The sequence below is a fragment of the Dendrobates tinctorius genome, unplaced genomic scaffold (assembly GCF_039654945.1).
Source record: "Dendrobates tinctorius isolate UK_male_01 unplaced genomic scaffold, ASM3965494v1 ptg000065l, whole genome shotgun sequence".
NCBI classification, from domain to species: Eukaryota; Metazoa; Chordata; class Amphibia; order Anura; family Dendrobatidae; genus Dendrobates; species Dendrobates tinctorius.
In genome coordinates, this window is record NW_027361733.1 from 3,995,145 (window position 1) to 4,020,987 (window position 25,843).

General features: G+C 45.8%; 1 protein-coding gene across 1 annotated transcript in view; it reads right to left on the bottom strand.

The window, feature by feature from the left end:
• Positions 1-1,666, bottom strand: part of ARFGEF2 (ARF guanine nucleotide exchange factor 2) — a 124,974-nt gene extending 123,308 nt beyond the window's left edge. The window contains exon 1 of the mRNA XM_073580533.1: positions 1,421-1,666. Within this exon, the coding sequence (XP_073436634.1) occupies positions 1,421-1,553 (133 nt within the window). The 5' untranslated portion in view covers positions 1,554-1,666. The remainder of the gene's footprint in view (positions 1-1,420) is intronic.
• Positions 1,667-25,843: the final 24,177 nt, after the last annotated feature.

The window sequence follows — 25,843 nt, forward strand, 5'->3', positions numbered from 1 at the left end:
CTCCTCCGCCCCTCACACATCTGTCACACGTCCCCTCCTCCGCCTCTCATACATGTCACACGTCCCCTCCTCCGCCCCTCACACATCTGTCACACGTCCCCTCCTCCGCCCCTCACCCATCTGTCGCGCACGTCCCCTCCTCCGCCCCTCACCCATCTGTCGCGCACGTCCCCTCCTCCGCCCCTCACCCATCTGTCGCGCACGTCCCCTCCTCCGCCCCTCACCCATCTGTCGCGCACGTCCCCTCCTCCGCCCCTCACACATCTGTCACACGTCCCCTCCTCCGCCTCTCATACATGTCACACGTCCCCTCCTCCGCCCCTCACCCATCTGTCGCGCACGTCCCCTCCTCCGCCCCTCACACATCTGTCACACGTCCCCTCCTCCGCCTCTCATACATGTCACACGTCCCCTCCTCCGCCCCTCACACATCTGTCACACGTCCCCTCCTCCGCCCCTCATACATCTGTCACACGTCCCCTCCTCCGCCCCTCACACATCTGTCCCACGTCCCCTCCTCCGCCCCTCATACATCTGCCACACGTCCCCTCCTCCTCCTCTCATACATCTGTCACACGTCCCCTCCTCCGCCCCTCATACATCTGTCACACGTCCCCTCCTCCGCCCCTCATACATCTGTCACACGTCCCCTCCTCCGCCTCTTATACATGTCACACGTCCCCTCCTCCTCCTCTCATACATCTGTCAAACGTCCCCTCCTCCGCCCCTCATACATCTGTCACACGTCCCCTCCTCCGCCTCTCATACATGTCACACGTCCCCTCCTCCTCCTCCTCTCATACATCTGTCCCACGTCCCCTCCTCCGCCCCTCATACATCTGCCACACGTCCCCTCCTCCTCCCCTCATACATCTGTCACACGTCCCCTCCTCCGCCCCTCATACATCTGTCACACATCCCCTCCTCCGCCCCTCATACATCTGTCACACGTCCCCTCCTCCGCCCCTCATACATCTGTCACACATCCCCTCCTCCGCCCCTCATACATCTGTCCCACGTCCCCTCCTCCGCCCCTCATACATCTGCCACACGTCCCCTCCTCCTCCTCTCATACATCTGTCACACGTCCCCTCCTCCGCCCCTCATACATGTCACACGTCCCCTCCTCCGCCCCTCATACATCTGTCACATGTCCCCTCCTCCGCCTCTCATACATCTGTCACACGTCCCCTCCTCCGCCTCTTATACATGTCACACGTCCCCTCCTCCTCCTCTCATACATCTGTCAAACGTCCCCTCCTCCACCCCTCATACATCTGTCACACGTCCCCTCCTCCGCCTCTCATACATGTCACACATCCCCTCCTCCTCCTCCTCTCATACATCTGTCACACGTCCCCTCCTCCGCCCCTCATACATTGTCACACGTCCCCTCCTCCGCCCCTCGCACATCTCTCACCTAGGGCCACCTGACATGCCGTGCGCAATGTAGAGTTCTGGCTTTTCCGCACATCCTTGTCGGCCAGAATTTTCTCCAGCGCCCGGGACAGGAACATGCTCTTAGTCTTATCTCTGTCCCCCTCCTCCTGCATGTCCCGGGACTGTTGTCACTCCTCCCGCACCGGGGACTCAGCACTGCGCCGCCATCTTGGAGGCCATCACATGACCTTCTCCGTGTCCGCCCCTTCCAAGTTGGCAACCAAAGGTCTGAGCCGGAGGCGGTGCTAAAGCACGTAAGAAGGCGGAACCTGTGATTTGACAGCTCTGCGTCCAGGGTGGGCGGGGCCAACCGATAGCGCAAGATTTCTTCCGGGGTTTTCCTTAACGTTAATTACTGCCCTCTAGTGCAGAGGACGTGTAACTGCAGCTGGGAAACTTAACGAAGCAGTGGGCGGGAAATAGAGTCAGTCACAAGTGACCTGCCCTCAGCGCGATACCTGCTGTCCTTACACGGCTCAGGTACTGTATCCTGAGGGAAATTATCTACCTCTGTAGGGCTGTGAGTTCTGCTAGAGGTGAGGGAAGATAACTAAATAATATCTAAATTACTGTGTATTATTCTATGTGAGCGCAATCATGTTCTAGTCTTAATATTATGAGGTAAATTCTCTATATTTTTGTATGTTATGATACATTTGAAAGGAATATAATTATATGGCAAGCTATACGGTATTCCGCATGAGGTAAGTGATCTGTTACTGTGTGTTATACCCTGTGTGTGAGAGGCTTATATATGTTTATATATATACTGTGTATAGCATACTGTATGAGGTAAGTCGTTTCTATATTACTGAATATCATTGCGGGTGTGTGTGTGTGTGAGATGAGGTTGAAATTGTTCCAAAAAATCAAGTATTTCTCCCAGAAAATTATTGCCATGTTTTGTTATACACACATTTATTTCCTTTGCGTGTATTGGAACAACACAAAAAAAGGCATATTGGACATAATGGCCCACAAAACCCCCCAAAAATGGTCCAGCCAAAATTGTTGCCACCTTTCCAAAATTGTGGGTAAACAACTTTTATTTCAAGCAAGTGATGCTCATTCAAACTCACCTGAGGCAAGTAACAGGTGTGGGAAATATGAAAATCACACTTAAAACCATATAAAAAGGGGAGAAGTTGACTCAATCTTTGCATTGTGTGACTGTGAGTGCCACACTAAGATTGTAGAACAGAAAGAGTAGAAGAAAACTGAGGACTTGAGAACCCAAATTGTTGAACATAATCAACCATCTCAGCTTTACAAGTCCATTTCCAGAGATCTTAATGTTCCATTGGCCATGGTGCGCAACATAATCAAGAAGTTTACAACCCATGGTATTGCAGCTTTTCCCCCTAGGTGTGGACCACAGAGAAAAATTTAATAGGGCGGCACGGTGGCTCAGTGGTTAGCACTGCAGCCTTGCAGCACTTGGGTCCTGGGTTCAAATCCCACCAAGGACAACATCTGCAAGGAGTTTGTATGTTCTCCCCTTCGCGTGGGTTTCCTCCGGGGCGGGATCTCCGGTTTTCTCCCATATTCCAAACACATACTGAATCTAGATTGTGAGCTCCAGTGTCAATAATGTCTGTAAATCGCTTTGGTATTAATGGCGCTATATAAATGACTAAATAAAATGACAGATTGCAACACAAGATAATCCGGATGGAGGATAAGCAGCCCCAATCAAGTTCCAAAGAAATTCAAATTGTTGTGCAGGCTCAGAGTGCATTATTGTCAGTGCAAACTGTCTGCCGACCCCACTGCTGACACAGAGACATAAAAAAAATCTAGAATGCAGATGCCAAAATTTTAGTGAGTAAGCCAAAATCCATCTGGGAAAGATGAGACTAAGATAGAGCTTTTTGGTAAAGCACATCATTCTATTGTTTAACAAAAACGGAATGAGAGCTAGAAAGAAAAGAACACAGTACCTACAGTTAAATATGGTAGAGGTTGAAATATGTTTTTGAGTTGTTTAGCTGCCTCTGTAACGCGGTACCTTTACTGTGTGCAAGGCTTCATGAAATGGGATGATTACCAAATGAATTTGGGTCGCAATGTAGTGCCCAGTGTCATCAAGCTGGGTTTGCATCCTATGTCATGGTTCTTCCAGCAGGACAATGATCCCAAACATACCTCAAAAAGCACCCAGAAATGGATGGAAACAAAGTGCTGGAGAGTTCTGAAGTGGCCAGCAATGAGTCCAGATTTAACCCCTTTACCCCCAAGAGTGGTTTACACGTTCATGACCGGGCCAATTTTTACAATTCTGACCACTGTCCCTTTATGAGGTAATAACTCTGAAACGCTTCCATGGATCCCGGTGATGCTGACATTGTTTTCTAGTGACATATTGTATTTCATGTTAGTGGTAAAATTTCATTGATATACTGTAACTTGCGTTTATTTGTGAAAAAAATGGTTCTTTGGCGAAAATTTCGCAATTTTACAACTTTGAATTTTTATGCCCTTAAATCACAGAGATATGACACACAAAAAACTTAATAAGTAACATTTCCCATATGTTTACTTTACATCAGCACAATTTTGGAACCAAAATTTTTTTTTTTAGAAAGTTATAAGGGTTAAAAGTTGACCAGCGGTTTCTCATTTTTGCAACACCATTTTATTTTTACGGACCACATCACATTTGAAGTCACTTTGAGGGGTCTATATGATAGGAAATACCCAAAAGTGACACCATTCTAAAAACTGCACCCCTCAAGGTGCTCAAAACCACACTCAATAAGTTTATTAACCCTTCAGGTGCATCACAGGAATTTTTTGAATGTTTAAAAAAAATGAACATGTAACTTTTTTTCACAAAAAAATTACTTCAGGTCCAATTTTTTTATTTTACCAAGGGTAACAGGAGAAATTGGACTGCAAAAGATGTTGCACAATTTGTCCTAAGTACGCTGATATGTGGGGGGAACCACTGTTTTGGCGCATGGCAGAGCTCAGAAGGAGGGAAGGGAAGGAGCGCCGTTTGACTTTTTCAATGCAAAATTGGCTGGAAGGGAAGGAACGCCGTTTGACTTTTTCAATGCAAAATTGGCTGGAATTCAGATCGGATGCCATGTCATGTTTGGAGAGCCTCTGATGTGCCTAAACTGTGGAAACCTCCTACAAGTGACCCCATTTTGGAAACTAGACCCCCCAAGGAACTTATCTAGCTATGTGGTGAGAACTTTGACCCCACAAGGGCTTCACAGAAGTTTATAGCGTACAGCCATACAATTAAAAAATCATATTCTTTCCACAAAAATGATCTTCTTACCCCCAATTTTTATTTTCCCAAGGGTAACAGGACCCTAAAAGTTATTGTGCAATTCTTCCTGAGTACGCTGATACCCCATATATGGGAGTAAACGACTATTTGGGCGCATGGCAGAGCTCGGAAGGGAAGCAGCGCCATTTGACTTTTTTGGCTGGAATTGAGATCGGATGCCATGTTGCGTTGGAGAGCACCTGATGTGTCCAAACAGTGGAAACCCCCCAATTGTAACTCGAACCCTAAACCCAACACACCCCTAACCCTAATCTCAGCCCTAACTCTAGCCCTAACCCTAATGGGAAAATGGAAATAAATACCGTACATTTTTTTAATTTTATTATTTTTCCCTAACTAAGGGGGTGATAAAGGGGGATTTGATTTACTATATATGGCGGATTTTTATGTTTGGCAGCTGTCATACGCTAAAAATATTGTAAAAATAGTTTTTGCATCACCACATTTTGAGAGCTATAATTTTTCCATATTTTGACCCACCGTGTCATGTGAGGCCTTATTTTTTGCAGGACGAGTTGACGTTTTTATTGGTACCATTTTCGGGCATGTGACATTTTTTGATCGCATTTTATTCCGATTTTTGGGACGCAGAATGAGCAAAAACCAGCATTTCATGAATTTCTTTTGGTGGGTGCGTTTACACTGTTTCGCATGCGGTAAAATTGATAAAGTGGTTTTATTCTTCGGGTCAGTACAATTACAGCGATACCTCATTTATGTCTTTTTTTTATGTTTTGTCGCTTTTATGCAATGAAAACAATTTTATATAAAAATTGTTTTTCCATCGCTTTATTCTGCGAGCTATAACTTTTTTATTTTTTCGCTGATGACGCTGTTTGGCAGCGGCTCGTTTTTTGTGGGACAAGATGACGTTTTCAGCGGTACCATGGTTATTTATATCTGTCTTTTTGATCGCGCGTTATTGCACTTTTTGTTTGGCGGTATGATAATAAAGCATTATGTTTTGCTTTGTTTTTTATTTTTATTTTTTAAGGGGTTCGCTAAAGGGGTTAACTAATGGGACAGTTTTATAGGGCGGGTCGTTAGGGACGCGGCGATACTAAATGTTTTTTTTTAATTTCCAAGAAATGAATTTATTAAGAAATATTTTTTTTTTTAATTTATTTAGCTATTTTTTTTTTTTTTATAAATTATTTTACACCTTTTTTTTAACTTTATTACACCAGGGGGGACATTACTGTCATGTCAGATCGCTGATATGACACATCACAGATCTCTGTGACAGATCAGCGATCTTACACAGGAGCTGCACAGTCTTCCTCATGCCTGCGCTCTGCAGGCAGTGAGGAAGCCGGCTCCCTGCAGGCCCCCGAAGGTCCTCGGGGACCTGCAGGGAAGGAGGCCCCCGCAGCAGCGCTGCACATCGCGCTGCTGCGGGGGGTTTCAGGGAAGCACGGAGGGAGCCTCCTCCCTGCCGATGCTTCCCTAAACCCCCGGTACACTGCGATCGTGTTTGATCACAGTGTGGCAAGGGTTAACGTGCCGGGGGCGGTCCGTGACCGCCCCTGACACATAGTGCCGGGTGTCAGCTGTGATAATCAGCTTACACCCGGCCGCGATCAGCGGCGCTCCCCCCGTGAGCGCCGCTAATCGCTATGACGTACTATCCTGTCCTTGGGAATTAAGTCCCAGGGCACATGGACAGGATAGTAAGTCATATGTCAGAAAGGGGTTAAATACAATTGTACACCTGTGTAGAAATCATAAAGTGAACCTGTCGAGTCCCCTGTGCCCCCAGAACCACCAGCAGTTGATGCCCTGCCTAAAGGTCCCTTTACATTTAGCGATGCACCAGCGATCCCGACCAGCGATATGACGCAGTCAGGATCACTGGTGCATCGCTAAATGGTCGCTAGTGAGCTGCCACACAGGCAGATCTCACAGCGACGTAGCAGCGATACAGCGGTCGTTACTTACCTTTCAGACGCGGCGATACTGACGTCCTCCCGCCCGCGTCCACGCGTCGCTCATCGGCGCCACAGGAAGCGCCCGACGAGAAATGGAGCTGCGCGATCAGCGATGGACAGCGGGGGAGCCGGTCGGAGGTAAGTATCACACATAGCGATATCGCTGCTGCGTCACCAAATCGGTGATGCTTTAGTGATATTGCTAGCAATATCGCTATGTGTAAAACCCCCTTAACAGTCCCTTTATTTCATTACACACATAAACAGATCTTTAGAAAAAGTATTTCTAAAGTCTGTTTATGATATGTAATTGAGGCCTTTGACTAGTCGTTGGGGCATTAGTGTACCCAGACTAGTCGGCCTACTTACAAGGTTATCATGCCCCTGCACTGGAGTCCTGGGTTCGAATCCCACCAAGGACAACATCTGCAAGGAGTTTGTATGTTCTCCCCGTGTTTGCGTGGGTTTCCTCCGGGTGCTCTGGTTTCCTCCCACATTCCAAAGACATACTGATAGGGAATTTAGATTGTGATCCCCATCGGGGACAGTGATGATAATGTATGCAAACTGTAAAGCGCTGCGGAATATGTTATATAATAAAATAAATAGAAAATAAAGATTATAGCTTACAAGCTCTGGTGTCATTGCTGTAATGTAGATACCTCACACATGTGCATGGCTTCTTTCTCTCACTGCACTGATTCCTCTGAAGCCGGGTGTACGTGTGTTGGCTTCAGAGAGGCGCACTGCACTTAAGGTACTGTCACACTTAGCGATGTACCAGCGATATGACGCGGTTAGGATCGCTGGTACATCGCTAAGTGGTCGCTAGTGAGCTGCCACACAGGCAGATCTCACCAGCGACATCGCTGGGGACGGGGGTCGCTACTTACCTGTCACACTAGGCGATCCTGCGTCCTCCCGCCCGGCTCCACGCTCGTCCTTCCACAGGAAGCTGACGATGAGAAACAGTCCAGGACGTTCTCGCGCGACCAGCGGGGGTAAGTGTCACACACAGCAATATCGCTATAAAGTCACAAGTTATAGCGATATTGCTAGCGATATCGCTTAGTGTGACAGTACCTTTAGTAAAATAGTTATTAAGGTTGAAGGAAGACTTTAAGTCCATCTAGTTCAGCCCATATCCTGCCCCAACATGGAAGGCAAAAAAAGCCCATGTGGCAAACAGTAAGCTTCACATTGGGGAAAAAAATTCCTTCCTGACTCATACGGCAATCAGACTAGCTCCCTCGATCAACGCAATATCAAGGAAACTAGTGTATATAACCTGTGATATTATACTTTTCAAGAAAGGCATCTAGGCCCTTCTTAAATTTTAGCAGGGAGTGCTGCCTCCCTGTAAGGGCCCCGTCACACATAGCGATCTCGCTAGTTTTGTGACACAGCGAGATCGCTGTGTGTGACAGCGATCAGCGACCGGCCCCCCTGCCGGTATCGCTGATTGCTGTAGGAAACCGCTGGACATTTCTTTTGTCGCTGGTCTCCCGCTGGCCAGCACGAATCGCTGCGTGTGACAGGCGGGAGACCAGCGATCTGCTGGTAACTAACGTACACATTGTGTATCCAAGGGACGTGCGTCCCTTAGATACCCGATGTGTACGTCAGTTACCAGTGCGCTGATGCAGGGAGCTAGTAACTAACGTATACATCGGGTATCTAAGGGACGGACGTAACTAACGAACACAGCGATGCTGCCCGCAGCCACTCACAGCGTCGCTTGCCTGCTCTCTTCTCTGTACACAGGACCTTTGATGAGGTTACAGGAGGGGAGGAGTCAGGGGTCACATGATAAGGAGCCTTTGTCCAGACCCCTGATCATGTGACCCCTGACTCCGCCCCTCCTGTGACTTCATCACAGGTCCTGTGCGCACAGCCCTGCCTCTTGGTGTCTGCAGGACTCGGCTGTGCTGGTTGTCATGGTGCTGGATGAGGGAAGTATGTGTGGGGTCAGGAGGGGTTTACAGGATAGATGTAGCAGAGCTGTGTGTGTACGAGGTATACGGAGAGGAGCCGTGTGTGTGCGAGGTGTACGGAGCAGAGCCCTGTGTGTGCGAGGTGTACGGAGCAGAGCCCTGTGTGTGCGAGGTGTACGGAGCAGAGCCCTGTGTGTGCGAGGTGTACGGAGCAGAGCCCTGTGTGTGCGAGGTGTACGGAGCAGAGCCCTGTGTGTGCGAGGTGTACGGAGCAGAGCCCTGTGTGTGCGAGGTGTACGGAGCAGAGCCCTGTGTGTGCGAGGTGTACGGAGCAGAGCCCTGTGTGTGCGAGGTGTACGGAGCAGAGCCCTGTGTGTGCGAGGTGTACGGAGCAGAGCCCTGTGTGTACGAGGTGTACGGAGCAGAGCCCTGTGTGTACGAGGTGTACGGAGCAGAGCCCTGTGTGTACGAGGTGTACGGAGCAGAGCCCTGTGTGTACGAGGTGTACGGAGCAGAGCCCTGTGTGTACGAGGTGTACGGAGCGGAACCGGATGTGTACGAGGTGTACGGAGCGGAGATGTGTACGAGGTGTACGGAGAGGAGCCGCGTGTGTGCGAGCCGTGTGTGTACGAGGTGTACGGAGAGGAGCCGCGCGTGTAGGAGGTGTACGGACCGGAGCCGTGTGTGTACGGAGTGGAGCCATATGTGTACGGGATGAACGGAGTGGATCCAAGTGTGTACGAAGCATACAAAGCGGGCTTTTCCCACGGACAGGAGTACATGGCAGAGCCCCGAGGAGCATTTTAAAACTCGCACATGACGTTCCACCTGAAGTGACGTGATGGAAGCTGACCGGAAATGAGATAATTTCATGAGGAAATTGTGACGGAACTAGGAATGCTTCTGTTACGTGTTACGGAACCACTCAGCACCCAGAATATGTTGTGCAGTTATATGTATGTATAACAGGTTCCATGGGAGATGCATGTCCCTACTGCATTAGCCCACAGGCTGCGCCCTGGGCAGAGGGGACACGATATTCCCCTTTTGTCCGCCCCCTCCCCCCATCTTTGTAATTACCACAGTAAATATCGTCAGGGTCCGGCCACCTGCGGCTATTGTAATGTATGTCTGGCCTGCCGCTGTATCTGTGTGATATATTCTGTGTCCTGTGAGTAAAGTGTTGTCAGACTGGAAATACGTGGAGAAGCAGTGATCTTTTTTATGCGCCCATGTAACCAAGGAATTCCAGCCAGCGTCCTTCATTCAGACTCCAGCCAAAGCAGAGTGGACCTCCGGAAACACGGGGTGGTACTGAAAGAGGTACCCAAGATTGGAAGACCCCGTTACAGCTTCAGATCCATCACCATGTCCTCTTCCGACAGCGTAGACAGCAGGATTGCCTTGGAATCGGGGATGTCGACCATGTGAGCGGATCATGATATGTCCTGCATCGGGAGACTCAGGTGGGCACTACAATGGGAGCCGGGCTGCTATAGTATCTTTATAGAATATTTCTTTATTTCTTTCTCTCTGTTTCTTTCTTTCTCTGTTCTTTCTCATTCTCTGTTCTGTCTTTCCCTCCTTTTCTTTCTCTCTCTGTTCTTTCTTTTTCTCTCTAATCTTTCTTTTTTTTCTTTCCCCTCTTTCTTTTTCTTTCCTCTCTCTTTCTCTCGGTTCTTTCTTTTCTTCTTTCTTTCTCTCTCTCTGTCTCTCTCTGTTCTTTCTTTCCCCTCTTTCTTTCTCTCTCTGTTCTTTCTTTCTCTCTCGCTCTCCTTTCTTTCTCTCTCTGTTTTCTTTTTTCTCTCTCTCTCTGTTTTCTCTCTTCTTTAGTGCCAGTCAGTGTGCCCATAATGCCAGCCACTGTGCCCTCAGTACCAGTCAGTGTGATCAGCAGTGCTAAATGGGTGCGGTTGGGTGTGGACATGGGTGTGACTAGTTGTGAAATGGGTGTGGCTGGGGCGTGGCCTAAAATTTGCAATGGCGTGCTGCGCATGCCGCAGTCTTTGTCCCTCTTTCCCTTCTTCAAAACTTGGGAGGTATGATAGGGGCGGCTATGACCAGGGGGTCTGGTTGCCCAATGGATAGCAGTTCTGCCAGGAATTCTGTCATCCTGCTTACAAAAGGGGACAGCTTTGGGAGGAGTACTGTACCTAAAAGCAATAAATAGGACTGAGCTGAAAGACTGGGCACAGCTGTGACTACATGTTATATAGTCATGTTAATCTCCTCTCACTTCTTGTAACCTACAAGTGTACAAAAATATTATATAGTCACCATGTGACTAGTGGGCCTGTGTAACTTCAAATGCCAGGGCTGAATTTTAGTCCAAGTCCGGCCCTGGGTTTCTGATTGGGATTTAAGACAGCTGACTCCCTCTATCCCTGCTGGTGATTTTCTTCTTGTGCCTCCTGAGGTCTGATGTCTCCTGCTCTTTCCCTGCATGTTCAGCTAAGTGGTTCATTTGCTATTCTGTTTGCATTTGATCTGGTTTTGTTTATCTCTGCTTTTTGCGGGTCAGCTAGCTCCGGCTGGGGCTGTGCTGAATCACCGCCCATATGTTAATGCATCTGCCAGTTTGTTTTGTCCCCTTTTATATTGGTCTTTTTGCTTTGCTTTCAAAATATACCAGAGTGCTGATTAGTGGGGACAAAGTCGTGCGACTTCAGTGTTTTTGTGCATCAGACGTGTTGGACTTTTTTTGCAGGGTTTTTTGCGTGATTGCAGACAGTGTCTTTCCTTTCCTGTCCTGTCTAGTCAGTGTGGGCCCCATTGTTTGCTCAGTCTATTTTTCTGCCTGCGTTTGTGTTTTGATCTTATAGAAAGAACACCGTGAGCACAACTCAAGATGGTGCTAAGGTTAGGTTCCCAAACCGTTATAGCAACAAATATGAACCTAGCACTCAACTTAAAAGTATTTGTAAGGCGGTTTATTGTAGTACACGGAAAAAGACGTTTCGGTCAATGTGACCTTCTTCAGTTACGTGTGGTTTATAGATTGTGTAGAGCTTATAGGCATCTATCAGAAAGGACGATGGTGCTTTAGGCATTGAAGAGAATGATCTCTCTAAGGTAATGACCTTGTCAGTATATAGGAGAGGGGCAAACGTGCCTCCAGATGCGGTGGAGGCACGTTTGCCCCTCTCCTATATACTGACAAGGTCATTACCTTAGAGAGATCATTCTCCTCAATGCCTAAAGCACCATCGTCCTTTCTGGTAGATGCCTATAAGCTCTACACAATCTATATACCACACGTAACTGAAGAAGGTCACATTGACCGAAACGTCTTTTTTCGTGTACTACAATAAACCGCCTTACAAATACCTTTAAGTTGAGTGCTAGGTTCATATTTGTTGTGTTTTCATCTTGTCTCACTGACTATATGTTTGGGGGCTATCTATTCCTTTGGGGTCTGCTCTGGGGCAGTTTAGATTTCCCCTTTCTTGCTTTAGGCTTAGTTAGCTCTCCAGCTGTGCCGAGGCGTCTAGGATCATCGTAGGTACGCTCCACGGCTACTGCTAGTTGTGTGGACAGGATCAGGGGTCTGCATCCGCTTAGTTACCAACCTCTCTGGTTTTCTGTGGCTTAGCCTGGGTCTGCTATCCTCCTCGGTGACCCATTCATAACAGGGATGGCCTTTGCCAGAGTACTACAGGGAAGACCAAGGTCCCTTGCAAACCGAGCATCCACCATATTGGCTCTTGCCCCACTATCCAAGAGGATAGAAATTTTCTCTGTTTTCAAACCAATAACCACTTCTGCGGGTAAGAAAAGCAAATACACATGGAGACGTTTTACATCGGCTTTTTGTGCTTTGGCAAAGAAGGACAGACTCTAATGAAATGCCCCTTTTGACCACAGAAAAACCACAACCCTGTTTTTTGGAGAACTGCAAGAGTGTTATACCGAGGGGAGGCCCCTCCTAACTGCATCGGTTCTACAGAGCACACAGGGAGAACCTCGGTTTTAGGGAGTGCCATGGTGGGGTAGAGTCACAACAGGTCTTTCCCTGAAGTGTCTGTCTATGCGTATGACCAGAGCCATAGTGGCCTCCAACGACTCAAGAGTTTCATAAAGCACTAGTGCATCCTTTAATCTTTCAGACAGGCCCTGATAATACTGACTCCTAAAAGCAAGATCGTTCCACTGGGTGTCAGTGGCTCATCTACGCAACTCTGAGCAGTATTCCTCTTCTGGCCGGTCTCCCTGTTAGAGATTACGGAGCTTACACTCAGTAAGGCAGGTACAATCCGGATCATCATACACAAGGCCTAGAGCCTCAAAAAAACATCAACCAACCAGAGAGAAGTGAAAAAGCCCAGGATTGAGGATCTCCTTGAAAGAGAAATAACAATCCCAACCAATTGCTCCTCACTCCCAGATGAACAAGGACAAAGCCTAAAATAAAGCTTACAGACTTCACGGAACACAACAAATTTATCCTGTCCCTCAGAAAAATTATTCGGTGAGGGCCAGCTGAGGTCTCGGTTCAGACTGACTGCCCGCCAGATCAACAGTCTACAGCTGTGAGACCCTAGATTGCAGGTCTGACCTTTCAAGTGACAGACATTGCAATTGTTTACCAAGGAGTTCAATAGGATCCATAAAAAGATACCAAATGTGGGGCTCGTGAAAATGTCACGCTGTGGCGGTCTTTGATAAGGAACTGTCCCTGAACTGGGACCATAATTATCCCTCTCCCGCGGGTACTATTGAAGGTAAAGAAGCCCAAGTCTCTGACCTTACCATGCTCCTGTTAAACCCTGATCTGTCCCCTCTCCCACCCCATGAGGCATGGAACAAAAATGTAAGGTAAACAAGAGGCAAAGACAAAACAGATAATAGAAAACCTCTATCATACAAAAGCACTAACCAACAATAGGGAGGAAGTTAGGGACATGGAGTAATACACTAAATGGGAACAAGGACCAGGAGATGAACACACGTACTACAGCAAACCACAGAACAATACTACAGCAAATCTACTCCAACCACTTAGCTTTAGCACACAGCATAGGAAGACACATCTTTCACCTGCAGGGACAAGACGGTCTGACAAGTTTTTACAGGAAGAGGTAATGACCAGATCAGAAGCAGCTGAAATAGAGCTGTATTAGCATATAAAGGGTTGTTAACCTCTTCAGCACCATAGCAAACTAAATCCATTTAATATGGGACACAAATCACACCATCTCTAAAGAAGACCTGTGATGCATTACCTGATGTGATCGTCTAACTCCAGGTCTTCCAGGGGGACGTGACGCCCAAGTGACAGATGGAGGACAGGATCCCAAAGGTGATGCCGATTGTGGGGGAAACCCTCCTTCAAGCACAGAAGGCCCAGGCAAGGGTCTGCAATCGGTCGGCGGGGCTGAGACAATTTAGCCCTGGAGACCGAGTGTTAGTGTTGATTTCCACAGTCAAAAGTAAATTTCTCACTTAGTGGCTGGGGGAAGAAAGCCGTACCAGGTGTATCACATCACCCTGCTTAAACCATAGCAAGATTGGGAAACGGTAGAAGTAATGTGCCTGGGGGCTAATCCAGAAGCCAAGGTCGAGGATTTCATAGTGACAGAGATACTATCACCAGCCCAGAAGTGACAGTGCCGATAAATGCTTCAGCAGAATCGGTACCTGTTTACGGAGCTACCAGTACATACCCAGTTTGTTGAGTGTGAAATCCTGACGGAACCACATTTGCGGGTTAACCAAAAGCCGTATCGAATCCGCGAAGCCCGCCACGAGGTGATTTTGAAGAAGGAGATGAGAATGTTGAGCCTGGGCATCATCGAGGAGTCAAAGAGTGGCTTGCCAACCACATTGTCCTTATGCCGAAGTCTGATGGACAGTGGCGTTTCAGTAACTACCACAGGAAGCTACATGAGGTGTCCAAATTTGATGCATATGTGATGCACCAGGTAGATTAACTCATTGAGAGGCTAGGGTCAGCTAGATACATCACCACTGTGGACTTAAGGAAAGGGCACTGGCGAATTTTCCTGTCTCAAAGTGGCAAGGAGAAGACAGCCTTCTCTACACCTGACAATTGCTTTGCGTATACCAGAATGCCTTTCAGACTGCAGTGAGCCCCGGCTATCTTCCAGAAGGCCATGGACCAGGTCATATTTTCTCATAAAAAGATCGCCTCAGCCTACCTTGACAATACTGTGATAATCAGCCCAGATTGGGGAAGTCATGTGCAGAAGGTTCAGGCCACATGGGGAGGAAGGCGGAGTTTACCATAAACAGAAGTATGCCATGGGGAGAGAAGAGGCAAAATACTTGGACTTTATCATCAGAAAAGGTAAAATAAAGCCACAAGTGAATAAGGTAGAGGCGATGCAAAATTGGCCGAAACTGGTCTCCAAGAAACAGGTTTGGGCATTTCTGGGAATTGTGGGTTACTATCGACGATTTATCCCGAATTGCTGGACCCCTGACATACCTTCTTAGGGGCAATAAGACGTTAGTGGCCAAATGGTCTTCTCAAGCACAAATGGCATTCCAAGGGTTGAAGTTTGCACTGTGTAAGCAGCCGGTCTTGATTGCACCTGACTTCAGTAAGACGAACACCTCAGAGGTTGGGTTGGGGGCCGCGTTGTCCCAGTAAGTTAATGGGGAGGAACATCTGATCCTGTATCTAAGTAGGAAACTGTCCGTCAGTGTGAAAAACAATGCCATTGTAGGAAAATAATGCTTTTGGCACCCTGAGGTACTACCTGTTAGGCCTGAAGTTCAGGCTAGTGTCAGATCAAGCGACCCTGAGATGGATGAAGGAAAGGAAGAAGAAGAATGCCTGCATGACTTGGTAGTTTCTAGGGCTTCAGGACTTCAACTTTCATGTAGAGCAATGGACTGGGAAGCTACATGGTAATGCAAATTCCCTGTCTAGCCTTCCCTGTTTGGTAACTGAAGGTGCCAAACCCCCCCCCCCGGCTTTGGGCAGAGGAGGGGGGATATGTGACAAAGTCACTGTCAAAATACTGGAGGGGAGATATGTGTCACTGAGGTTGTTAGCTACAGTGATATGAACCTAGGAAAATGCTCTAGAGCACAAAGTGGTGAGAGGGTTTAATTGGCCATGTTAAGGGCTAGGTTTAGTGAATAGCTGGAGTGGCTGATAGTCTGTTCACTATATTTCTACCCCAGGGTGGAGTCCAGAAGGTAAATGCACAGTCTTCAGGCTCATTCAGCGTTGGATGTGCCTGGAGATGAGAGTTCCAGAGCTGTGTTTTGTGATAAGGTAAGATGAACTTTTTTTATGGAAGTTTCCTGAGCCGGTGGATCCCCACTGCAAAACAGACTGTGTCATGTGTTTTGTTTTCCCGTTAGGCCATAAAGGCCGTGTTTATTTTGATAACTCTGCACTGGTTTATGCAGTACCTTTAATAAACCAGTGGAATATTTAAAGAGCCTGTATTCCGGTGTCTTCCTCTGTGTGCAGCTGAATGAACCTATCTATCACAGAGTATATACAATAAAAACTCTGGCCAAGAGTCAAATACGCCTTCCACCTCCGCTCGCCGTGGGGTTTTTCTTTGGTAAGAAAAAATATGGAGGGTTGTGTCTGTGCTTGGACTTTAGAGAGATTAATAAAATCATGGTTTGCAATCCCTATTCCTTACCCCTTATACTGGACCTGTTTAATCAATTAGCTGGACTTAAGTGGTTTTCTAAACTTGACTTGAGGGTGGCATATAACTTCATATGTGTTTGTCAGGGTGACGAATAAAAAAACGCTTTTAATACACCTGAGGGTCATTTTAAAGATCTGGTATTGCCAGTTGGGTTGACCAATGCTCCAGCAGTTATTCAGAATATAAACAATATTTTTCACTTTCTTGTGTGTAGATTTGTTGTGCTCTATCTATATGACATATTAATTTACTCACATTCTCAGGAGGAACATCAGTAGCACGTCCAGCATTTTCTCCAGATTCTTCATGACAACCATTTATTTGCTAAACTGGAGAAATGTCATTTTGAGGTACAGCAGGTTCAGTTCTTACGTCATCTGGTTTCTACTTCAGGGTTTCAGATGGATGCCGTTAAGGTACCAGACTTTTCCTCTTAGTTAGCCAAGGCAGTTAATGGTTTTTTTTACTGTCGACAGTCTTTTCTAAAACCGCTGTTCTCTGTCAACCCGATATTAAAATTATTTTTGTGGTCGAAGTAGAGTCTTCTACTACAGGAATGGGTGCTGTGCTTTCGCAAAAAAAAAGATGGTTACCTTCATCCCTGTGCATTTTACTCTCACGTTCCCACGTCACCAATGTGACGTAACTACACAGGCACAGCTCTCCGGCGCCCCTTTGTGTCTCAGGTCAGTAAGGGAACTGCCCCTAGAGCAAATGGCCGCCGGGGAGCATATCCTGTTACCCGCTGGGTATTCTAAGATTCGTAATCAGAGTAAAAGCATCAGCCCAAGATTAATTTTATGGTTTAATTGCCTTAACGGTGCACTAGATAATTACAGAAATATATAGTAAGCTATACAATGGAATTACAGTGGATTTGCAGTCAGAGTAAAATATAACAATAATGGTACAAGACTTAGATATTAAGCTGGAGGTCAATTTACCAGGTTGTCGGTTGCATGCAGCGTCGGACTGGCCCACCGGAGAACCGGTGGATTCTCCGGTGGGCCCTGGCATCTGGTGGGCCCTGGCACCTGCTGGCATACAGGGCCAGCAGTTGCCTAGGGCCCCCGCTGCTCCAGGGGCCCCCAGCCAGTGGTGTGTCGCACACCATGCAGCTGCTATGGGGGCCCCTGCCAGCGGAGCAGCAGCGGGTGTCAGGAGGCAGGAGCCCCTGTCCCCGCTGCTAAAGAGAAATGAATATTCACTGCGAAGCAGTGAATCTCATTTCAGGTCTCCACCCCCAGAGGCCCCGCCCCCAGCCCAGTAAGCCGCTCTGCATCAGGGCCGGCGCCGCCCTCAGTCCTCTCTGCTCCTGGCTCACAGCCAGTGCGCGATGACGTCACTACATCGCGCACCCGCTGTGTGTCTGGCAGAGGGGGCAGCTCCTGACACTGAAGCCGGGATCAGCGTGGGAGCGAGGAGGAGAGGTGAGTATTGTGTTTTGTTTTGTTTTTATATCTCTCTTGCTCTCTCTATCTGTCTCTCTCTATCTATCTATCTCTATATCTCTATATATCTCTCTCTATCTCTCTTTTATCTATCTTTCTATCTATTATCTATATCTATCTATTATCTATCTATCTGTTTCTATATCTATCTCTATCTATCGCTCTATCTTTATATCTATCTTTCTATCTCTACATCTATCTCTATATCTATCTATCTCTATATCTTTCTATATATATATCTCTATATCTATCTATTTTGTCTGTCTATCTATCTATCTCTATATCTATTATCTCTATATTTATTATCTATCTAGCTACCATCTATATCTATCTATCTTTATCTATATCTATCTATCTATCTCTATACCTATCTATCTATGTATCCGTTATCTATCTCTATATCTTTTCTCTGTATCTATCTATCTATCTCTATAGCTATATCTCTCGATATCTATCTCTATATATATCTATCTCTATATCTATCTCTATATCTATATCTATTTCTCTCTATATCTATCTCTATAGCTATCTATCTATATATCTCTATCTATCTCTATATCTATCTCTCTGTATATCTATCTATCTTTCTATCTCTATATCTATATATCTATCTATCTTTCTCTATTTATCTCTATATCTTTTCTCTGTATCTATCTCTCTCTATATCTATATCTATCTATCTCTATATATATCTATTATCTCTATATCTATATCTATTTCTCTCTATATCTCTCTCTATATCCATCTATCTATTTATCTCTATCTCTATATCTATCTCTCTGTATATCTATCTATCTTTCTATCTCTATATCTATCTATCTTTATCTATCTATCTATTTATCTCTATCTATTATATATATCTATCTCTATCTATCTATCGCTCTATCTCTATATCTATCTTTCTATCTCTACATCTATCTCTATATCTATCTTTCTATCTATCTCTATATCTATCTATATCTATATCTATCTATTATGTCTATCTATCTAGCTATCTCTATTATCTATATCTACCTATCTCTATATCTTTCTATCTTACTCTATCTCTATATCTATCTGTTATCTCTATATTTATTATCTATCTTTATCTATCTATCTCTATCTATTATCTATATCTATATCTATCTCTCTATCTATTTATCGATCTCTGTATCTATCTATCTCTATATCTATCTCTCTATCTACCGCTCTCTCTGTCTCTATCTTTATATCTATATCTATCTATCTCTATATCTATCTATTATCTCTATATCTATCTACCTATCTATCTCTATATCTATCTCTATATCTACATCTGTTTCTCTCTATATCTATCTCTATATCTCTCTCTCTATAGCTATCTATATATTATCTCTATATCTATCTATCTATATATTATCTCTATATCTATCTATCTATCTATCTATCTCTATATCTATCTATCTCTATATCTGTTATCTCTATATCCATATCTATCTCTATATCTATCTATCTCTATATCTATCTTTCTATCTAACACTATATCTCTATATCTATCTCTATATCTCATTATCTATCTCTATCTCTATCTCCATCTCTCTCTCTTTATCTATCTATCTATTGATCTATCCATCTATCTCTATATCTATCTCTATATCTATCTATTATATCTATCTATTATCTCTATTATCTATATCTATCTATCCATCTATCTAGCTATCTCTATCTATCTATCTATCTTTCTAACTCTATATCTATCTATCTCTATACATATCTCTATATCTAGCTATTATCTCTATATCTATCTCTAAATCTATCTTTCTATATCTATTTGTCTCTATATCTATCTCTATATCTATCTATCTATCTCTATATCTATTATCTCTATATCTATCTATCTATCTCTATATCTATTATCTCTATATCTATCTCTATATATATCTCTATATCTATTTTTATTTATATCCATCTATCTATATATATTTATCTCTATATCTATCTATATATGTCTATATTATTATTATTATATCTGTATATCTATCTATTATCTATCTCTATCTATATATCTATCTATCTCTATATCTTTCTATCTATAGCTATCTAGATCTATCTATCTATATTTCTTTCTATATCTATCTTTATATCTATCTCTATCTATCTCTATCTATCTCTATGAATCTTTCTATCTATCCATTATCTACTTTCTATCCATTATCTACTATCTATCTCTATATCTATCTATTTCTACATCTATCTTTCTATCTATATCTATCTAACTCTATATCTATATATCTATATAGCATTATACCCTATGAGGGGGGCAGTATTATACCCTATGAGGGGGGCAGTATTATACCCTATGAGGAGGCAGCATTATACCCTATGAGGAGGCAGCATTATACCCTATGAGGAGGGCAGCATTATTCCCTATGAGGGGGTGCATTATACCCTATGAGGAGGGCAGCATTATACCCTATGAGGGGGCAGCATTATACCCTATGAGGGGGCAGCATTATACCCTATGAGGAGGCAGCATTATACCCTATGAGGGGGCAGCATTATTCCCTATGAGGGGGTGCATTATACCCTATGAGGAGGGCAGCATTATACCCTATGAGGGGGCAGCATTATACCCTATGAGGGGGCAGCATTATACCCTATGAGGAGGCAGCATTATACCCTATGAGGGGGCAGCATTATTCCCTATGACGGGGTGCATTATACCCTATGAGGAGGGCAGCATTATACCCTATGAGGGGGCAGCATTATACCCTATGAGGAGGCAGCATTATTCCCTATGAGGGGGGCAGTATTATACCCTATGAGGGGGGCAGTATTATACCCTATGAGGGGGGCAGTATTATACCCTATGAGGGGGGCAGTATTATACTCTATGAGGGGGGCAGTATTATACCCTATGAGGGGGGCAGCATTATTCCCTATGAGGGGGCAGCATTATTCCCTATGAGGGGGTGCATTATTCCCTATGAGGGGGTGCATTATACCCTATGACCTATGAGGGGGGCAGTATTATACCCTATGAGGGGGCAGCATTATACCCTATGAGGGGGTGCATTATTCCCTATGAGGGGGGCAGTATTATACCCTATGAGGGGGTGCATTATTCCCTATGAGGGGGGCAGTATTATACCCTATGAGGGGGTGCATTATTCCCTATGAGGGGGGCAGCATTATACCCTATGAGGGGGTGCATTATTCCCTATGAGGAGGCAGCATTATACCCTATGAGTAGGTGCATTATTCCCTATGAGGGGGGCAGTATTATACCCTATGAGGGGGCAGCATTATTCCCTATGAGGGGGTGCATTATTCCCTATGAGGGGGGCAGTATTATTCCCTATGAGGGGGGCAGTATTATACCCTATGAGGGGGGCAGTATTATACCCTATGAGGGGGTGCATTATACCCTATGAGGGGGTGCATTATACCCTATGAGGGGGTGCATTATTCCCTATGAGGGGGGCAGTATTATACCCTATGAGGGGGGCAGTATTATATTCTATGAGATGGCTGCATTATATTCTATGAGATGGCTGCATTATACTATGTGAGGGGGCTGCTTTATATTCTATGAGGGGGCTACCCCAACTCCTGCTACATAATTAAGACATGTACAACCTTATATTATACCTGGATATTAGCGTGTTTTACCGCATAATTGGTGGTCTGGTATTTAACTCTATGCAGCTACATAGTGGGCCCCAAGAATGATTTTCTCTGGTGGGCCCAAGGTGTTCCAGTCCGACGCTGGTTGCATGTGGATGCCGGGAGCTCTGCAGTCCACAGGTATAAGAATCTTAGTTGCCGGACAGACCCTAAAGCGCGGGCCGCTGCTCCCCTTGGCAGATCTGTTCCCAGTTCCTTCTTAGATCATCATTGTCTGGTTCTTCTGTGAGAGTATAACTCTCTGCCATGTGCTGCTAGTTCTTAAGCATGCTGGGTTCCTTCCCCTGTGTCAGAGGGTGGGCTAATAATCTCCACCCTTTAGCTCCCTGCAGAACTTATTCCCAATATCTAAGAAAGGGGGTAACTTTCTACAGCATGATCGGATCAGGACACGAGAGGTACCGGTGAATGCGGTTTGTTTTGCTGTCTTGTGGAGAGCAAACTTGGCCCCATTGGGTCGCTGTGGAAGGCCAATCTCTATATCTCAGGTCCCAGAGCCCTCACCAACTCAGGAGTCGCACTGCCAGATGCACGATTTCCTCAGGGTCACGTGGATATTTTTTATGAGTCTATAACTCGAAAGGTGTGCCCATAATCCATGATCCTAGGATGGAGTCAAAGAGGCTGGGAGAGACAATGGATGTGTATTTCTGTGTCCAGCTGACAGGTATATTCTAATTGAAGCCCTCATGCTGGCGTGGCTCCTACTCAAGCTTTGAAGTTCTGCTTTGGCCTTATCTCATTATCATACTAAAAGGCCTTGGTATTTAACATTGGAGCACTAAATCCTGCTTTCTTCATCACAGCAATATCCAATAGTCATCCCTCTGCTTGATGGTAACAATACGCTTGTAATCCCACAAGCATTCCGGCATACAACTTGTCATGCAGGCCAGCACGACCGAGGGCCCTGTTTGTTAATTTTCGTCCCTGCGATGGTTTGCTGTCATGGCCAGCATTGTAGTCATCATTTTCACTCTGTCAGCCTTGTCCACGACTGCTGCTTATCCTTCTCCTCTTCATCGTGTCTCGTGAAAAGGATCCAAGGGTGGTGTAGGAGGAGAAAGATAACTGGCGCATGGTGGTGGAAACAGACATAGCTCCCAGTCATTGAAGCTTTACCATTATTCCAGTTGGGGTGATGCGTCGCTGTTTAAGCAGGTTACTGATATGCAACACACAGATAAGGATAAGGCGTAAGTAACCAGTTTAACGATGATCAAGGCAGCACGACCGTTGAAACGCGTATGATTTTAAATGCACTTTGAGCCTGTGACTGTCATTGGTAAGAATTACCCATTTTTGTGTCTCTGGATATAAAGATAGATTTTGGACTTTCGTGCTTTTAATGAAAATAGAATAAAAGTTATTTTTTATGGATATCACCCACGCTGGACTTTTGCTTCACCTTCATACTACTTGCAGCACTGCATGATTCGGTGAGCTGATCTTTGTTGCTTCTTTTCTAACCAATTTAACAGTTTATTCTCTTAACATAGATATAAGGAGGGGTAATTTTGAATAGGAAGTAAATCGTGTGAGAACAAAATATGTTAGAATGCAATATTGGCAAAGTTGATATCAAACACAACATAACTCATACAGCAAAATTTCTCTTCCCTATTTACTGTAGCTGATTCCTAGTGGGTGCAGGGCTCACAGGGATAAGGGTGTCATTAACGTGGTTCTAATCAGACCCATTCAAGGCTTAGGGAACGTGTAAAACATCAGTCTGCACTCGGATGTCATCCAATTGTGTGGAAAATTGTTATGATTGAGTCACCGTAGGAGGCAAAAACAGAAATGCTAGCTAAGTCCTGAAAACCAGAGAAGTTGGCAACTATCAGATTGCAGACCCCTGAACCTATCAACACAACTAGCAGTAGCCGTGGGGGGTTCCTACGATGACCTAGACCCCTCGATCACAGCCAGAGAGATACATAGGCCTAAAGAAGGAAAGGGGAAATCTAACTGCCCCAGAGCAGACCCCAAAGCAATAGGCAGCCCCCCACATATAATGACGGTGAAGCAAGATGAAAACACTTACACAGACAGAAAGACAGGCTGAGCAAAGACGGGGCCCAAAACTACCTAGATAGGAACGGATAGGAAGGCTGCTGTCTGCAATCTGCCAAAACCCTATCAGAGACAAAAGCCAACAAGCTGATATAAAAATGGCCCTGAAGCAACTAAGCTTCAAAAACTAAATCAGCACTCAGGTACCTTCAGAAGACAGAGCTCACGGAACACTGCACACTCCAGCAGGGAGTGGCAGAATCCAAAACAAGAAAAACAAAAACATCTTAAATGCAAAAAGGCAAAACAGAAAACTTAGCTTTAGGAGAGCAGGAATAAGACTGGTGTCCAAGAGTCCACAGAGAAATCACCCGCAGGGCAGAAAGGGCGTAGGCTGCCTTAAATCCAGTCAGTGACTCCACTCAGCCAATCGTCTTCATTAGTCCCAGGTGTCTGATAATCAGGCTCACTACCTTCCTTCACTAGAATAGGGAGTTCACCAGGCCTCAGTGACGGAGGGGAAAATGAACTCAAAACAGAAAATGTTTTGAGCTCTTTGCCCACCATCTCCCTCGATTCCCGCCTAGAGATTTATCCTGGCTTAGAGTGCTACTTCTACTGTGGCTTACAGAACCAGCAGCACAGGTTGGCATTAGAGTATGGTCCTTCATTTCCTCTGGTCCCATATTTTCCAAGTACAAAGGTTAGACAAGCAAGGCAGCAAAAATTTGGTGCTAAAGAGTTTTTAAATAGAAAAGTAATGGATATAATAAAGTTAAAGTGGGGGCGTGGCATGGCTGGCAAGGAGTGAGGACGCATCCTGGAGAGCTCCCGCTCCTGAACCGAGAACCAACCCGACCAGAAACTTACCCCGATGCTTCAAACCCCGATGTCCACCAGGAGAAGCCGAGGGAGTGTGTCCACAGGCTCCGCGGCACCTGAAAAGGCTCCCCACAACATTTCCAGGTACTTCGCGGGAGCAGGGAGGAAGAAGGTTGCGGGCGCCATGTTGGACACGGCACGCAAGGGACAGCAGGCTCCGCCGCTGACAGGAGGCAAGGCACCAGAGGTGGGGGAGCGAGGTGAGAGGAGGGGAGGCAGCGGGGGGACCTCCCCAGGATCTAATGGGGCAACCTCAGAGGCTATAAAGGGAGCGGGGCAATCTCATGGCGGTAACAGCACCGCAGAGCCCCTGGAAACCTGCCTTTCACAGGGAGACCCCGCGATCAAGCCAGGGGGGTCCCACACTGATACGGCTCGTGCAGGGTCAGTAAAGGCCTCCCTAAAACATCCTGCGCCAAACTCCCAGGGAGCTAATATTACTCCCCCTGACAGCAACACTACCATCACAGGGGGCGATATAACGCAGGAGGGAGCAGTCCCCATGATGAGAGGGCAGCTTAATCATCCCATGACATCCGCTCAGCAAGATGTTTTACCATCTGGCACACCTCCCCCACCTAACCCTCAACCAGTCATGTCCCTAACATTACAAAGCGGACCTTCGGCCCCTTTTCTTGCGGATCAATCTGCAACACCCACAGGAGTCGATTTCATGTTACTGAATAATAGGATAAAAGACATCCCGATGAAGCAGGACATGGAACAATATATTGTTCGTCTGGAATCGTCCTACAAAGCTGAATTTTCCATACTTAAGGATGATATCCAACAATGCGGAGAGAAGGTTGAATCTCATGATCAACTTCTAGCTTACCTAAATGAAAGAGTAGAGGCTCAAGAGGCCGCTGTGGCTACCCAGGCTAGACAGCTGCAGACCCTAGCAGAGATGCTGGACGATTCTGAAAATAGGGGACGCAGGAATAACATAAGAGTACGGGGACTACCCGAATCTATACCTCCTCAGTAGAGTTGAGCGACTTTGGTCGGATCGGGTTTCATGAAACAAAATTTGTTTCAGATAAAACTCATCCGACTAGGGCAAAAAAAGTCGGAGTTTCGTCCGAAACCTGACCCCAATGAAAGTCAATGGGGAATAAAAGTCGGCATTGAGTGGATGACATTCATCCGCTCAATGCCGACTTTTATTCCCCATTGACTTGCATTGGGGTCGGGTTTTGGACGAAACTCCGACTTTTTTTGCCCTAGTCGGACGAGTTTCATCTGAAACAAATTTTGTTTCATGAAACCCGATCCGACCAAAGTCGCTCAACTCTACTCAGGAGTTAAATATCACGTTGAGAGGCATCTTCAACTCGGTATTAAACAGGCCCCAGGACACTCCATTGGAGCTGGATCGTGCTCATAGGGCTCTAGGCCTGCATCCTAGTGAACAGGACCCACCGAGAGATGTGATTTGCCGGGTCCATAAGTACCAACTTAAAGATGCAGTCATGGGAGCAGCCAGGAGAGCAGGACCCATTAAGCATTTGGATACCCGCATACAGCTTCTACCAGACCTATCCAGATGGACTTTGCAGAGACGTAGAGCTCTTCGCCCACTCCTGGATGAGCTGCGACAACATGA